This window comes from Eptatretus burgeri, chromosome 4 (assembly GCF_056783735.1).
Source record: "Eptatretus burgeri isolate ZD-2024b chromosome 4, Ebu_testis_v1, whole genome shotgun sequence".
NCBI classification, from domain to species: Eukaryota; Metazoa; Chordata; class Myxini; order Myxiniformes; family Myxinidae; genus Eptatretus; species Eptatretus burgeri.
In genome coordinates, this window is record NC_140964.1 from 34,524,475 (window position 1) to 34,543,161 (window position 18,687).

At 43.9% G+C, this 18,687-nt stretch overlaps 1 protein-coding gene across 7 annotated transcripts in view; it reads right to left on the reverse strand.

Moving 5' to 3' along the window:
- LOC147027780 (uncharacterized) overlaps nt 1–18,687 on the reverse strand; it is a 71,192-nt gene that overhangs the window by 31,254 nt on the left and 21,251 nt on the right. For 3 of the 7 annotated variants that reach the window (XM_085877392.1, XM_085877393.1, XM_085877389.1), the window contains exons 1-2: nt 10,597–10,822; nt 6,550–6,617 (exon numbers count right to left, since the gene is read on the reverse strand). Coding sequence is in view for 2 of the 7 variants with exons in the window: in XM_085877387.1 (XP_085733513.1) it covers nt 10,597–11,029; nt 12,237–12,458 (655 nt within the window). In the remaining 5 variants the exon portion in view is untranslated. Of the gene's footprint in view, nt 1–6,549; nt 6,618–10,596; nt 11,030–12,236; nt 12,571–18,687 lie in introns of those variants that run through there. The other 4 variants (XM_085877387.1, XM_085877388.1, XM_085877390.1 and 1 more) reach the window with 4 other exon arrangements.

Consider the following 18,687-nt stretch of genomic DNA (forward strand, 5'->3'; position numbering starts at 1 on the left):
GAAATGTGACAGACGGACAGATGGAACCCATTTCTATATCCCCTGCCAACTTTGTTGGGGCGGGGGATAATAATTATACGCCCGATATAGATATATATACATACATATATATATATATATATATATATATATATATATATATATATATATATATATATATATATATATATATCGGTGCATATTATGCGATACCGGTCGTCCATCCGTCCATCCGTTCCTATCCGCACTCTAACTCCCAAAGTTTTCAAGTTTCACATTTCATATTTGGTACATAGGTACAAACTGTGGAGACGGTGTGTCGCGACATACGTTCGTCATCTAAAGTGGTTGCCATGGCAACCAGGATGCTGTTTTCTATGTAGTAACACAATTCTGTATATACCTTGTTGTTCGGGCGTATATTATTCTCACTTGAGCTCTTGCTGCCTTTGTAATACAACTTCTATGTATACTTTGCAGTAACTTTGAATGATTACATAACACTGTAGTTTCCGTGCTTTGCAAGATTTCTTTTTAGCTTCTTTCAGCCATCTAATATGAGCTTTTTAATTTCTATAAAACCATATATACAGGGTGTCCCAAAAAAATGTACTCACTCTTTAAATTATAATAAATGCGTTGTTTATTGACTTAGAAACAAGATGAATTGTTAAATGTATAAACAGATAAATGCATGTTTACAAATGTTCAAACTGATGACCATCACGTTCCAAACACAGCCGATAACGCGGACCAATGGATTCAACAGCGTTACGAATCATTTCATTTGGAACTGCAAGACATTGTCTTTCAATTTCCTCTTTCAGCTCATCGACTGTTGCTAGTTTTGATCCGTAAACCTTATCTTTGAAATATTCCCATAAAAAAGTCCATTGGAGTGAGGTCTGGGGAACGCGCAGGGAATTCAACACTACCTCTTCGCCCAATCCATCTGTTCGGAAAAGTTGCTTCGAGATAGGCCCTTACATCACGGTGGTCGTGGGGAGGTGCTCCATCTTGCTGAAAGTAAATCTCTTTGTCACCAAATATCTCTTTACTTCGACACGTGGACCGACAGATTCCTGCAGCAAGTTTAAGTAAACATCCCCAGTGACAGTTTGGTCAAAAAGAATGGCCCAAGGATGCCCAATGCTGATATCCCACACCACACGGTAACCCCTGGTAAGTTTAAATGGTGTTCCATAGTAACATGCGGATTTTCGGAGCCCAGTAGGTGCAATTGTGTCGGTTAATTGAGCCATTTAACTTGAAGCTGGCCTCATCGCTCCAAACAATTTTGGATTGAAATGCTGCATCTTCTTCGCATTTGCCCAGATACCACTCACAAAATTCAGCTCTCCGGTCAGGATCGTCTTCATTTAGACCGTGGATTAATTTTGGAATGCAACTTTTCCAATCAATTCGCTTCAAAATGCGATGGGGGCTTGATTTTGGGATTCCTGTCTCATGAGCCATTTGTCGTACAGATTTCCGTGGGTATCGGTGGAGGGTTTCCAGCAATTGATTTTCCTTTGTGGGGGTGGTTGATGACCGTGGTCTTCCTGAACGCTCCTTATGGACGTCATGCACAGTTCCATCTGTTTCAAACTTATCTCGGATGCGAGCAATGGTGCGTCGCGTTGGTGGATCTTTGTGAAAATGTCTTCTAAATTGTCTTTGCACTTCCATGATGTTTTCGTGCTTCCAGTAGCACTTTATGATAAATTTTCTTCTTCAAAACCTAGTCATACTTCTGCCATTATTATGGTCAATTTGATCTGAAATTAAATGAAAAATTCAATGAGTTATGAGGAGCCAAAATGTGAGTACATTTTTTTTGGACACCCTGTATATTAATGTGTTTGTAGTTATACAATACAATAGTGCAATAAGCCAATTTGGCTCTGCAAATCTGTATCATTACTAACGGAAATAAATTTGTTTCAGGTCAAGCACAGTGGTGAAGTCCGTCATCAACCCGCAGACAGAAAAGCTGTAGATACCAAGGTAACAGATAAGATAGTTTTATTAAATGTTTTTGTGCCATAAATCCAGGTGCTTGAAATAAAATGTATTCTTCATGAGGAATTATTGTTGATTCGTATTTTTTTAGGAAAGTTATATACCGTATGTATTGATATTAATGTCTACAATCTATTTGAAGGCAATAATTAATCAGATGTTTATTCTTTGACAGAATGCCTATTTGAGACAGAAGACAGAAGAGAAGAGACAGGGAAAGGAAGTCTGTGCCCAAATCACTTCAACATTCACAGGTTCAACCTGATGTGTCAGCACAGCAGTCTCACTATAATGTGTCAGCACAGGAATCACACCAAGATATGGTATCACAGCAGGCTAATACTAATGTGCCAACTCGACAATGCTACCACCATGTGTCCACCATCTACTAACCCTCAGCTTACATAGTAAGCAAGCTCAACATAATGTGTCAACACATCAGCATCAGGTAGTTGATGTGTAAAATAATTTTGAAGATGAGCAGCTTGTGACATTCAACCCTACAGTAATATTAGGGAACCAAGAACTGCCAGTTAGTGTGTTGGATAGATGGAGTTCTTTGCTTGGTATTTTACCACCAACTCATATACCAAGCAGCCCGTCACATGATAACTTTCAAATTCCCTCTGATACAACTTGTACTCAGATACACTATATTGATCGTCATTATGTGGTTTCACATCAGCAGACCAATACAGTAACTGTTTATGATACAGTTTACTCACCCACAAGATTACAAAGGTTACTTCCACAATTGCGATTGCTATACATTGGAGTGAGACATCAAACTATTACTCTAGCCTACAAGAACCCCCAGAATCAAGGCTCAACCAATGACTGTGGTGCATTTGCTGCTGCTTATGCTAACCATCTAATTATTGGACAAAATCCAACCACCATTAGACTTCAGCAGACAGGATTGAGGCCTCATTTATACAATTGCAATGTCAACAGGTTCATAACAGCTTTCCACTAGAATGGGACAGAATTCAATTAGAAAGAATATTTCCCTCAGATAAAACTCTACATTATCAGTTCTACACAAAGTTTCAACAACCATCCTTACATCAAAAGATTCTTCAGTTAGGGTTAGTTGAGAGTTAGGTTAGACCTTCAGTTATAGCCTGGTGTTGGCGCAGTGGTTAGGGCAGCGGCTTGGGATCCAAAAGGTCCTGAGTTCAAACCCCGTTGGGCCACTGAATTAATACACCAGGGGGTTGACTCAGCCTGTCATCCTTCCGAGGTCGGCGAAATGAGTACCAGTATACTGGGCCGGTATATACCCCGGTTAAAATAGGTGTACCATATCCCTGTGTCGTAAGAGGCGACCATGGTTGCGTCAGGAAGGGCATCCGGCGTAAAACATGTGCCAAATCACTATGCGGATCATACGGATGATCCGCTGTGGCGACCCCGAACGGGAGCAGCCGAAAGAAGAAGAAGAAGGTTAGACCTTCAGTTAGGTTCTTAGAGTTAGACCATCAGTTAGGTTTTACTCAACTTGAGATCTCTACTGGAACAGCTGCCACTTAGTCACTACACTATTGTTATCACAGGGGACTTTAATATGGACCAATCTGTACATGACAACAATGTACTACCCAGTCTCATGAATAAATTTGGACTTGCACAGTATATCAGAGAACCAACTCATGTCCTTGGCAGCACGTTAGACCTGCTGTTTTGCAACCAGCCTATTACCTCCTCTGATGTCTTCCCAGTTCCATACTCGGATCACCATCATATATATATATATATATATATATATATATATATATATATATATATATATATATATATATATACACATATATACCATCTTTGCCATACAGAAAAGGGGAATATTTATTCCCGCACTTTCGAAGAAAAGCGGGATTATTGTGATTGTCTCCGCCGTCCGTCTGTCTGTCTTACCCTGTAACTCCTCCTACACCGTTTGAAATAGGAACTTGAAACTTTGGGACATAGTAGATATATGTATGGGGAAGTGCACAACACTTTTGGATTTTTGATATGACCCCTAGGAGCTGGGCCAGAGGGGTTGGGGTCATGGGGGTCGATTAAAAAAAAATTGTGTTGTAGCTTTTTAAACCAAGCATATTCATGAGATACATTTAACAACATATTTTTTTAAACACATGATGATCAGAGGGTGCTTGGGGGGTAGGGGGTGCTTAGCGGATAGGGGGTCAAAATAGCTCCTCCTACACCGTTTGAGATAGGAACTTGAAACTTTGGGACATAGTAGATATATGTATGGGGAAGTGCACAACAATGTCGGATTTTTTTAAAGTTTATTTACCATTATACATGGTAAATTCTTTTATAAAGAACTTACTTATGTGGCCCCCATGAGTGACAAACAGTCACAGCTTTTACTGTATTTATCTCATTGATTATGAATAATTATTATAGTAATTAATATTATACAAAGTTCATTCCTATGATTAAATTGATGCACAGTTCTATATTGCTGGACAGTGTTAAATTAATGTTTCATGAAATGTTGACATGCTTGCAATGACTTCTGATTTAGTAAACATAGTAAGTCTTTGGTCATAAAGCACATCAAATAGAAAAGAATAGTCAATCCATTTTGCAAGATAAAATTTCACCTTAATGGGACAAAGCAGTGCGCGCGGGAATATGCGATGGTGGGCCATCGACCAGGTAGTTCCAGTGAATATTAGTTTGACTACTGGTGTATATTTGTTAAGGATTAACAAGAGCTCAAGTGAGCACAATATACGCCTGAACAAGAAGGTATACACAGAATTGTGCTGCGACATGGAAAACAGTAAAGTGGTTGCCATGGCAACCACTTTAGTTAATGAACGTATGTCGCGACACACCATCTCCATAGTCTGTACCTATGTACCAAATATGAAATGTGAAAGTTGAAAACTTTGGAAGTTAGAGCGTGGACAGGAACGGATGTGTTACTACATGGGAAACAACATCCTGGTTGTCATGGCAACCACTTTAGTTGACAAACGCATGTCGCGACACTGTCTACACAGTCTGTACCTATGTAGCAAATATGAAATCTTAAAGTTGAAAACTTTGGGAGTTATAGCCTGGACAGGAAGGTATATATACAATTGTGCTATTACATGGAAAACAGCATCTTGGTTGTCATGGCAACCACTTTAGTTGACGAATGTATATCACGACACACCGTCTCCACAGTGTGTACCAAATATCAGATCAATTTGCCGACCTATTTACCAAATATCAGATCTCAAAGTTGAAAACTTTTGGAGTTATAGCCCAGACAAGAAGGTATATACACAATTGTGCTATTACATGGAAAACAGCATCTTGGTTGTCATGGCAACTACTTTAGTTGACAAACTATGTCGCGACACACCGTCTCCACAGTTTGTACCTATGTACCAAATATGAAACGTGAAAGTTCAAAAACTTTGGGAGTTATAGCCCGGACAAGAAGGTATATACAGAATTGTGCTACTGCATGGAAAACAGCATCCTGGTTGCCATGGCAACCACTTTAGATGATGAACGTATGTCGCGACACACCGTCTCCACAGACTGTACCTATGTACCAAACATGAAATGTGAAAGTTGAAAACTTTGGGAGTTAGAGTGCAGACAGGAAATGACGGACGGATGGACGGATGACCGGTATCACATAATACGCCCCGATATATATATATATATATATATATATATATATATATATATATATATATATATATATATATATATATATATATATATATAAATATAAATATATCAGGCGTATAACAAAGGTTAACGTCAACTTTGTGTCAATCCAACTTGCTTCCATGCAAATGGATGTTTTTGTTTTTTTATAATCTGTAAATATCAAAAGGCACCAGTTCACCACTTGCTTGATATGGATACCAAATTTCATAAAGCTACCTCAAGTGGTTTTGCAGTTATGCTCCGCAAACGAGACGTTACGGGTTTCCATGGAAACGGACTTTTTTTTTTTAATCTGTAAATATCAAAAGGCACCAGTTCACCACTTGCTTGATATGTGTACCAAATTTCGTAAAGATATCTTGAGGGGATTTGTAGTTAAGCTCCGGAAACGAAATGTGATGGACGGTCGGACGAATGGACGGACGCAACTTATGTCTATATCAATTCACAAGTAGCAAAAGGCACCAGTTCAATTTATTCTTGATGTGTGTACCAAATTTCATAAAGAAATTGTTAATAGTTTTGCAACTATGCTCTGGAAACAAAGGTTAACCTCAATCAATTATTTATTAATACCCAACTTGTTTCCATGGAAAGTGACAGAAATTTTTTTGGGGGAAATCTCTAAATATCAAAAGGCACCAGTGCACCACTTGCTTAATATGTGTACCAAATTTCATAAAGATATCTTGAGGGGATTTGTAGTTCAGCACCGGAAACGAAATGTGACTGACGGACGGAACACATTTCTATATCCCCCGCCAACCAACGAAGTTGGCGGGGGATAATAATTATTAATCGTACAGTGATTTGGTTCTGTATAAAACAACAAATAATGAATCGGTTTATGGATCTCACCTTTCCTCTTGTGAAAAAGATTGTTCTGCAAGGTCGGAGTACTCCTCAACCTCTAAATACTCCATTCTCTGAATGAAACAAGCCGAAGTTCGCGTTTGACAATAAATAAGATAAGTTGATGACATCACACAAATGAGGAAACAATGGGGTTTTCAGGTGTGTCTCTCAAAGGAAGGGAATAACATTTTCCATCTCCCGAGTAGAATTTTTGCTTCGGGTGAGGGAACTTGGTTTTCAAGACAGGCTGGCTCATTTTGACACAAAAAGATAACAGCTTGCTTCAAATGATTTGAAGAACTTTTATAAAATCACAAATAATGTTGTATTTGGAAGACTATGGAAAAATGTTAGGAGTAAACAAAACACAAGACTTGCTTCATCTTGGAAACAAGCATCCAAATTAATTAATAAACCAAGTTTTCAATGGGTTTCGAAAAATGAATACAATAAAAAGTTATAAACATCATTTATTTACAGAGGAGGGAAATACGAACGCAATGGGGGCTCTTATATACCTGGTGATGGATTAAATGGATAGGGTGGTGGGCTTGGGATCCTAGGATCCTGAGTTCAAATACCCCTTGGCTGTTGAATGAATATCAGGTGGGGACAGCTCTGCCTGTCATCCTTCTGAGGTCAACAAAATGAGTGCCAGCTTGCTGGTATAGTGTGTTGGAGTGGTGACCTGTCCAGGATTGTGCCCAATAGCCAAGGGTATGGTCCCAATGGATGGATGAAGGTTATATATTTATATGCAGAGGGTGGTAAATAAGAAAGTAATTGGGGGGGGGGGGTAACAGTCCACCGCTGAATTATTTTGAATTGTGAATAAGTTAAGTTATTCCTCAAAATAAAACACTTATTATGATGACTCAATTTGATTAAGGAAATGATCATATGAAAGGGGCCGAAGCCCAGCCCCTGACAGAGGGAGTAGTATCAAAAAGGAGCGCTATGAGGAAGTAATGTGTACCAGTTTGAAAAGGAGAAATATGAGTGAGCGTAAGCGAGTGAATATTGCGACTTTGAGAAATGGTAGACATTACTGCGGCAAAGTCTCCCTTTTGATACTACTTATATTCCCATAACCACAAGATGATAATTGTGAATCTTCATGTCGATCAATATGCCTGGTGTTGGTTTAATGGTTAGGGTGGTGGGCTTGGGATCCTAGGATCCTGAGTTCAAATCCCACTCAGCTGTTGAAATAATACCAGGTGGGGTTAACTCTGCCTGTCATCCTTCCGAGGTCGGCAAAATGAGTGCCGGCTGGCTGTTATCCTGTGTCGGAGTGGCGACCCCTCCAGAATTGTGTCCAATAGCCCAAGAGACTGCTTAGGCATCACCAACACTCTGCAGGGAGTATGGTCCCAATGGATGGATGGATGTCGATTGATGAAACAGTTCAAGAGAAATAATTTTTTTAAGATTTTCATATTCAATCCAATATGGCTGCCAGACCATGTGGCCTATCAATTATTCATGAACACCCTGATATCCCTAAAGCTGGGGAACATGTGTATGAAGTCTCCCTCTGGCCAGCCATTCCAGAGAAGAAGATTTTTGGGGGGGTTTTAGGGTTAACCCAATATGGCTGCCAAAACATGTGACCGATGACATCATTGGTGTGGAACATTTTCTTACTCATAGATACAGTAGGTGGTCATAGCTGTAAAGTTTCCTCATGATCTATTCAACTGTTTCAGAGGATTTTTGAAGGTTTTTTTACTTTTTTATTTGAAAAAAAAGAATGTGGCTGCCAACAATTTTTTGTTTGTTTTTGCAGATCAGATGTAGCATTATACGTATACAATGACATCATAAAGGCAGAACATATGACATCACACAAAAAAAACTCTTCTTCTCCATGAGGAGTGCTTGCCATGAGCCAAGTTTCAATTTTTTCGATGGAGCTGTTTTGGAGATACAGAGGTCCAAATTTTTTCCTTTTTCCAACTCGACTGCCACACCACGTGAGTTGCGGTCATAATCATCATTAAAACATTCTACACGAGTCGTCGCTCCGATGGTGAAAATTGTGTGTCAATCTGACAAGCAGTTGCAGAGAAAAACCATACTCAAGTTCTGTACAGACAAACAAATAAAATAGAAGGGCATTCGGTCGAGTGCATACCTCCACCAAGCTGATTAGTTTATGTTTTGTATCCCAGTGATAGGCCGGATATGGATTCGGACCTGAACAAAAATGTAATTGGCTTGTTCTAGTCACGAAACCAACTGATAGACCAAGTTTCATCCGAATCCGTCCACAACTTCGAGATATCATGTTGTATATCATTTTGTTTTTGCCCGACCACTCAATAGTGAAGAATCACTTACAGACAGACAGTAGTGAAAACATAACCTCCATCCACCTTCCGTGGGCGGAGGTAACAAATGTACAGATGAAAAATCACTCACAGAGCGATACAAGAACAGAGTATAACGGCACTCGGGAGAGCGCATACCTTTGCCAGGTTAAACAGTTTACATTTTGTATCCCACTGATCAGCTGGATCTGAACCAAATTCTAATCCACTTGTTCTTGTCACCTAACCAACTCATCCACCTAGTTTTGTCATAACTCGTCCACAAATTTTTGAGATATGATGATACATATGTTTGTATAGATTTTGGCCCTATCTCTAAATTTCAGAAATTAGGCCTACATTGACCTTATGACCTTAATAATAATCTGATTGAATTCACTGAACTGACATGCAAATCCTCTTCAAATTTCAAGTCAATCGCATGGAAATTGAGAATTTTAGAAATTCGGACCATGTTGACCTTTTGGCCGATGTTGACCTTTTTGGCTAAAGTTGACCTCAAAAATAATAAGTGGTTGAATTCAGTGACCTGATATTTAAATGCTCTTCAAATTTCAAGTCAATCAGATAAACATTGAGGATTTTAGAAACTTCAAAAAGTTGACATTTGGTGGATGATGACCTTAACAATGAATAGGATTCTGTCGGACCACCAACTGCACCATTTGGTGAAGTTTTGTGAAGATCGGTTTAAAATTGCGACCTGTAGGCAATTAAAGTGAGCGGACAAACAAATGGAAGCGATCAACGTACTTATCAAAAAAAAAAAATTCCGAGTGACAAACGGACCCAAATGCAATCACCACTCCTCTGGCGAGCGTAATTATGGAATTAATTTTGCTGTTTAAATAAGGATAAGCATGTCCATGCCTCCATGAGAGGTAAACAAATGACCTGCTGAATGGGGATAACTTAAAAGTGCTGTTCAACACAGAACACTTTGGAATTTAACGTAATTTAGAAAAAAAAACTAGAAAGGCACTCCTCGACGTAGCGACGTCGCCAGATATGCCTCTGCCCACATTATTACATCATTATACAAACTTGTGCCAAGTTTGATTGAAATCGCTGAATGCACATTCAAAATATTAAATGATTCTGGCTGCCAGACCATGCGTCCGATAAGGTTGAAATTTAAAACATATATTCCCATGACCAAGAGATCACAATTGTAAAATTTCACGTCGATTGATTAAGTGGTTCAAGAGTTAGTTTTTTTTTTTTTTTTTTTTTTTTTTAAAGATTTTCGTTCAAACTAATATTGCTGCCAAACTATGTGACCTAATTATTCCTGAACACCCTGGTATCCCCAAGACTTGTGGACCATGTGAATGAAGTTCGTGTATGTAGTTTTAGCGAAGAAAGCAAATACCTCTTTTGGGGTGCAACCCTCCATTAGACCCCAATTTATTTTTAATGTTGTGAACAAACATTGGTACATCAGGGGCGATGAAGGTTGTCGTAAAGTTTTATCAGAATTGCATGTGTAGTTTCGGAGAAGAAAGCAAATACATATTTTGTGGGGTAACCCCCGTAGACAGGCGACTTCATCAGTGGAGGTCAAAATATGTTTTGACCTTTTATATAAAAAGTCCACATTCATGTTAGACAACAACAAATTGTTCCAAAGGAGATTGTACAAGTTCCAAAAACTAAAAACGTTGATGGAAGATCAAGGTATTTTTTGACATGCAGGGAGTATAAAATAGTGACATACCAGACTTGGGTGTTAATCCATCATCCTGGTGGTCGAGGTTGCAGACATCACTAAAACCAATTCCAAAGAAACCAGGAACGTTTTCCAGCTGCACATTTTGGAATCCAGTAAAGTTTTGACAGAAACTGGAAAGTTCTCGAACAACATTCTCCAAGTTAACGAACAGAGTTCCCAACAGAGAAGAGCCCGCGAGCTGTACAACCTGCGGCTTCAAAAAAGATTTCACAAATTTACAAAAGTCAGCATACATTGCAAATTTAAATTTCTCTTTGGAGAGAGAGAGGAGCTCTGTTCGCAATGTATCGGACTCTCTACAAGCTCGAAGAACCTTCTGGTTATCAATTCCAAGTACATTGATCACTGCTTGGGCTGTTTCTTCTCTCAGGCCTTGTGTTTGGAGCCATTCCATGAAGCTGTCCATTCCACCGATGACCTGCCAGGGACACAAGGCTTATGTTATATAAAAATGAAGGGTTCCTATCGTTGTGGTCATGTCCTCGCCCCCGTTGGAATCTGGTGAGCCGTCTCAAGATGACGGTAATGGTGGAGGTTTTGGGATCTCCCCGCCAAATTGTGCATCTTTGATGAGATAGTGTTTGGATTGCTCACCGATACGGAGCACCACGTGTTGCTCACCGATACGGAGCACCACGTGTTGCTCACCGATACGGAGCACCACGTGTTGCTCACCGATACGGAGCACCACGTGTTGCTCACCGATACGGAGCACCACGTGTTGCTCACCGATACGGAGCACCACGTGTTGCTCACCGATACGGAGCACCACGTGTTGCTCACCGATACGGAGCACCACGTGTTGCTCACCGATACGGAGCACCACGTGTTGCTCACCGATACGGAGCACCACGCGTTGCTCACCGATACGGAGCACCACGCGTTGCTCACCGATACGGAGCACCACGCGTTGCTCACCGATACGGAGCACCACGCGTTGCTCACCGATACGGAGCACCACGCGTTGCTCACCGATACGGAGCACCACGCGTTGCTCACCGATACGGAGCACCACGCGTTGCTCACCGATACGGAGCACCACGCGTTGCTCACCGATACGGAGCACCACGCGTTGCTCACCGATACGGAGCACCACGCGTTGCTCACCGATACGGAGCACCACGCGTTGCTCACCGATACGGAGCACCACGCGTTGCTCACCGATACGGAGCACCACGCGTTGCTCACCGATTCGGAGCACCACGCGTTGCTCACCGATTCGGAGCACCACGTGTTGCTCACCGATACGGAGCACCACGTGTTGCTCACCGACACGGAGCACCACGTGTTTTAAACGCCGCGGAGCGACATCACGTACCGGAGGCGGATCGAGGAGAGAACTCCCGCCCGTGACCGCTAGTTTAACGAAAGATGGAATGTTGGTGGAATGTTAACCAGGATGTGACATTTTAGACCCACACGATCATTTTGTTTTAATTTTTGGGGATTAGGAAGGTTTCCATCAAGCACCTCAATAAATCAACAAACACCTCAACATGCATTTAATAAAAACTATTTTAACTTATCTTAATTCCCGATCATCATCGAAAATATATTATTTTATGTTTAAATGAACGTTTTACAGATCTTCCTCAGGCTTAAATTAAAAAAAATTCCAAACATACCTCTTCCATTCGGGTTTGACCGGACCACCACCACGACCACGACCACGACGACGACGAGCTGCGTTGCAGAAAGTGCACGAGGTGAAGAAGATCACCCGGAAGTTTTTCCTCGTTATTCTGCTTCCGCACATTCTTTTCGTTCATGATCATCTTCCTCTTATTGTTGTTCGTCCTTCTCTTACTCTTCTTCCTCTTGTCCAGCCTTTTCGTATTCTCTTTCATTGTCCTTTAAATCGTTGGTCTCCACGATCGTCATGGAGGGCTCATTGGCCAAAAGACGTCACATGACCAACTGAAGCCACAGATCGGCCATTTTACCACTCCCATTCACGGTCTGTGAGTGAAACACTTTCACAAATACCTTTCGTTCGGGTGTTGTTCAATCATCGACTTTTCATTGAATTGCATGGATTATTTCACAAGTAGTTGATGAAAACATACAAATATATAAATTATGAAACGTAAACCCTGCAGGATTTCTAAAAAGTGAACGAAATCACGATCGATAGCTCTCGTGGCGCTGAAAACAACAAAAGAAACGAGAACAGCACTCGGTGGAGAAGGACCTCCGCCAAGCTGAACACCACGTTTTGTATCGTCCTGAGAGGGTGGATCTGGATCCGCACCTCAAACAACATCGAATCAGCTTGTTCTGCTCACCTCGGCTCAGGGAGCGATTTGTAAAATATCCAGTCAGCGGATAAAATTGACAAACCACATCATGGGGGGGTTCTTTGTTGTTTTTAACCTTTACACTTACAAAATGAACATAACAAGAAAACGACATAAAGCTGAAATGTCAAATTACAATGAGAAAATCTCCACGTGGGGGAATGATGGTAATTTCCCCAACAGGAGGGGTGAAAATGGGGGATTAGGGGGAAGGGGTCATGCCCCTTCACCACGTGGTCCTTATGTTTCATGAAGATTTGATATTCATCTGGCCATCGGTTTCTGAAATTTTAACATAAATTTCCTGGATCTGAGGCAAAACCCCCCTTTGCAACTTCTTATCGGGGGAGGATCCCTATAGGGAGCACAATCCCATGAGACCTTCCCGTTCTGATGTATCATTCCAAATGTGTTCCATATCAGTCAAGTAGTTTGTGAGGATAAACGGTTTTAGTGAATACGAGCGAATATTGTTGCGGGGCTGGGTATCGGTGGTGAGCACTACCGCTGGAGGGAGCAGTAGAGTCGGCTCCACCGAACACACCGGAATTGAGGTCGTGCCTTTTGGTTAAGTCCGAAAGGCACGGGTCCTTTACTGGACCATTAATCTCCAATAATTCCACCACGTGGGGTAGGGTCAATTGCCAAACTTCAATATACCTAATTACCCACGCGGACAAAGCTTCCGGGGAATTCACACTCTCGACGGACCTCAATGGAACGAGCCAGTACCAAGCCCGAACCGTGTGTAACCTGAGCGGAGATTACCAAGGCCCGTCAGACCAAATGAACAATTTAGAGCCTCGCTGTTTCTCAATACACACCGTGCCAAGCCAATGAAAGAACACAGAAACGAGCAGGAACATTTAACAAAATGATTATTTATTTATAACGGGGCAGGGGAGCATGCAAGAAGGCAGAGTTAATCGAATAAGAAAATGTAATTTACAAGGCAAGGAAAACACTTATACAATTCTACTTACAGACAGGGCCCACGGACACACACACACACACACACACACACACACACACACACACACACACACACACACACACACACAAACACACACAAAAAAAAGAAAATGGACCTCAATGGGTCTTCAGTCAGTAGAGCCAGGCCGGGGTACCTGTCCCGCCTCGTGTGGTCACACCAACCCGTACCACAATGGTGGGACTCGAACCCACGACCTTTGGCATTGCCAGCACCAAGACTGCAGACCGCTCGACAACGACCACAGACCGCGCCGCAATCGTCACCAGGACTGCAGACCACTATCGCCACGATCCACGATCTTCCAGAACGCACTCTTGTCTCTCCAACACTCGTCCAGACAAAAACTCTCCTCCTCTTGAGGAGGGAGGGGCTTCTTCTCCCCGCTACTCGCCTCCTGATTGGATGGTGGGTTGTCAGGCGACTTGTGGCAGCCTCCCAATTGGCCGGGCCGAACACTCCATCTGGCTAAAGCGAAGCCAGCCTGAGGTGATAGCTTCCCTGATTGGGCAAGGGGTGGTCTGGTGGGAGGGGCAACGACCACCCTCCCACCGTGCATGTCTGAGAACCCAAACGGAACAGCCAGGGGAGCATCCTATTCTCCATCCACCCTCGTAGTGGGGAGGGGCGATCTCGGGTCAGCTGTCGGGCCGGCCACCATTGATTGGACGTGCTCACGGTGGACGGAGGGAATCTCACCCCTGTACGTGACACGATACACGTGGGCGATGGTGTTGTTATTGTTGTAGTTGTTGATGTAGCGGATGTAGTTGTTGAAGATGTAAAAATCGAGCTAAAAAAAATAACTGGTAGCGCACACACAAAATTCCCATGAGACAGAAGGAGGAATTCTAACCATAAACACATACTTATCGAAATAACTAAGCTTAGGGACTGCTGTCTGTCTGTGTGCAATGGCTTCCAGATTCGTAACACCACCCCCTCCCCTTTTTACAGACTCGTCCCGAGTCGTCAAATTTTCGTGTGGCATGCATGTGTAAGTTTTTCCCCAAGTACGTTTTACCTACGGATCCCCGAGTGTGATATTTGTATACATGTCCCGAAAATAAACAACCTAGTGTGCTACGTAACTAAACTAACAGACTCACTCGGACAACTTAACTAAATTGCCGGTGCAAAGACAGACACACAGTTGGGTTGCAAAATGTATTTACAATTTCTAATACCTGTATTTACACTAACCATGGCCCAGGACCATTTGTTATCTGTGGAACAAATGTGGAACATTTGTTATCTGTGGAAGGAAGAAAAAGTCATTGGTGCAGGAATGAACACAAAAAGTCCCTGTGGTGTGCATGGCAGGTTCTACTACCTGCAGGGCAGTCCTTGCAAAACACTGGAGATGGTCCTGGCACACATGGTGAGTTGGTGACATAGGGGCAAATGCAACCATGGGCAAGCAGGTATGGGGTCAAGACAAAGGCAGGCAACAAAGGCATGGCGAGGCAGATGCAGACCAAAAGATACAGCACAACAGGCCGGCATACGAAGCTGGCTGGCCTCTGGTCTGGTCCGTGAGGTTCTGCAGGGAGTGAGGTGGTGCCGGCCGCTCCAAAAATGGGCTCGGACCTACCCTACTGTCTCCCTCCAACCTTTCGCCTTTGCCTGTCTTTGTCCATACCCGCTCCCTTAGTTTGCAACAACGAAACAAATTTAGACCCGTTTTTTTTTCCTCTCTATAATTTCGTCTCCCTAACCTACTTTATCGTCTTTGTCCGGCTAACCTATCATGTCCATCTACTCCCAACCCCTAAGTTCCTTTTTTGGAGGGGACAAAGGGAGAGACTAACGTCCTGTCTCAAGGCCCAATGAAGCCCCAGAATAGCCTCCTGCATTATTCAACCATCTTACCAAGGTGGGTCCAGCGGCCTTCGGAGAGCGAAGGGATAGATGGTGCGAAGGGGTACATTTCCTCTCTATCCTAGCATTTATTAACTTCAAACTACCCTGGGGCTTTTCCATACATCTGGCTGTTTAAACTATAGGTTCAAACAACCATGATTCCCATTGCCTGTGTTGGTGTCCCTTATTAATTTGGGCCCTGCCCACAAATTTTCACTCGTGCCCTTGCAAAATTTCATGGCTGGGCAGCGTGCCTCGCTTGGCAGGGATTTCCCTCCTGCCGGACTCTAACTATGACACCTCTGGGCCCTGGGGCTGTTTCTAAGCCTACCTGCTCCAAATAGGTGTTTGTGTCCATTATTAATTGGGGTCCTGCCCATAAATTTTCTCTCGTGCCCTTGCATAATTTCGTGGCTGGGCAGCGTGGTTCACTTGGCAGGGATTCCCATCTGCCGAAGTCAAACTACGGCACCCACGGGCCCTGAGGCTGCCTCCGAGCCTTCCTGCTCCCTATGAATGTGGGGGTTGGGGGGTACCCTTCCTGGCAATTCCCCCCTTCCATGCCCACGTCGCATCTTTGGTGCTCCGGGTCCCATTTCCGATGGGCCACCAGTGCCCAGTACACTATCCTGGTCCCTTGGACCCATGGCCTACTCTGGCCGACTGTCCGGTGCCCAGGGTGTCCAGTACTCGATACTCACCTTTTAACAGCCAGGCTCACAGCCGGTCAATGGACTCCTGCACCCTTCAAAAAGGTTACGTGCCTTCTCTCAACACCAACAACAGAACGACCTCCTTTTGCTAAATTTAACTAATCCACTAACAAACATTACACTGACCACGGGTCCCTTGGGTGGGATTCACTCCTCCCCCCAATCATTCATTCACACCATGCATTTCCCATTCACTCCACTCACGCACTCGGGCCCGCTGACCCACTTTCCCTCATTGTACACATTTCTTTGTTTTTTTTAATTCACACCAATCACTCAACACTGCCATTCTGCTAACTAAATTCCCCTAACTAACTCAGGCTCCCCGTCATCCCTTACACTAATGCACGTTCCATTTAACTCTCCTGCTAAGCTACGTCCTAACTACACACTCATGTCTGTCTATGTCTCCAATTCATTGCTAATTCTAACCTAACATTCCCTCTAACTTGTTCCACGGGCCCCATGGAAGACGGCTCATGCCCCCATGAGACCGGTCTATCTACGCTAAACCCTTCCCACTAACTAGTGCTCCTTTGCCCAATCACCGGGATGCTCACTACATCCGTGGGGCCTTGTGTACTCGGAGCGCATCTCCAGGACGGCGGTCTGCAGTTCGCACGTCTCTTCCTTTCAGGTGATAAATGCAGCCTTAACGTCGACCTGCACATCGCAATCAGCGCTCGCTTCAAGGGATTCCCCACGCGGGATAACGTGGCTGTTTACCCGGCCTTCGTGCTGCGAGATCCCCGGTGAAGTCACTCGCACACCGAACCTACACGGCAAGCCGTGCAGGCCAGCCCGAGTGTATCGTCCCATGGACCCGTTCCGCGAACAGAACGCGCGGCATGCAGCACGTGAGGCCCCGCACACGCGCTCGCATGGGGACCCGTGCGTTCCAAATTCGTACAACACTCGCCTACATTTTAACCGGCCGCACGGTCTTCTTGTCCCAAACGCGGAGCGTTTCCGCACCGGATTCCCTCCAGGTAGACGCACGCGCGAGGGCCGTTCGCAAAATGCCGAACGGGCCTCGTACACGGCGCCTCGTGGGACCGGCGCGGTTGCCAAAATAACTTTATACGGCGCAGAAGGCTCACCACGCCCGTCTGGGTCGGTCCATGTACCATTTTCATGCACGCACTTACGCATACCATATTACTTACACCACTCGCACGTTTCAACGCACCCACACCACTCACACACTCTGGGACATTTGCATCGGGGATTCGTGTTAACTCATGGGGTCCCGGGATCTAACCCCCTCCCCCCACCACACTTTGCATGGACCCTCGCATCATGCACCCGCTCGACCTCGCACGGCCCGACCGGACTCACCTGGTCACAGTCTACTTCGAGGGAGCTTACCATCTCCCTCTGTTCCTGAGGGAGACTATCCTGATGCTCGCACCAGGTCACGAAACATTCCTCATGCTCAACCCCATTGTCCCCTATTATCTCCACTTGTGTGTGCTCGTCTTTTACTCAAATTCGTTCCCCTCTTTCGATTTCTCCGTCACCTGACCTATCTCCCGTGTCTCTGTTTTCATTTCCGTTGTCTCTTTTATTTCTGCGTCTTCCCCTCGTGTTTATTAGTTTCAGTGTCCCCATCAATTGTGGTGGCGTCGCTCGTCGTCCCGACCTCACCCGTCTCCATTGTGGGCCGGACGCATTTTGCACTCCCTCTCGGTTCGGTCGTTCCGCCACTTGGTGTACTGGTCCCATTTGCAAAATCCTGGAGCACGTTTTACACTTCGCCCTTTAGTGTCTGCGTATTCGCATCCATGCAGTTTTGGACGTTTTGCATACTCTCATCCATTCTGTTTTCCATTCTTTGCATGCCCACATTCCATCTTTGCATCATTCCTTGCATGAATTCCATAAACTGCTGCGCTGTCACCTGCCCTGGTCGCTCCCACTGACTACATTTAGTGGTACGGTTGTAATAATAAAAAGCTCCAGATAAAAGGCTTTGCCGCTTTTCCAAACCCTGGGGTAAGGGTTTTTCTTCCTCACAGGTGTTTTCCTGAGCCACGGATTCCTTTGCTCCAGCTCATCATGGCTTGCCATGTTGTGTATGAGAATAAATTTCACTCGCTCTCAATTTGGAGGGAACGGGGGGGGGGGGGGGTCCGTACATGCCAAATCCGAATCCCGTGAATTTCTCTACGGAGGTGGAGGGACCGAATCCCTCTCCTGACACCAATTTGTT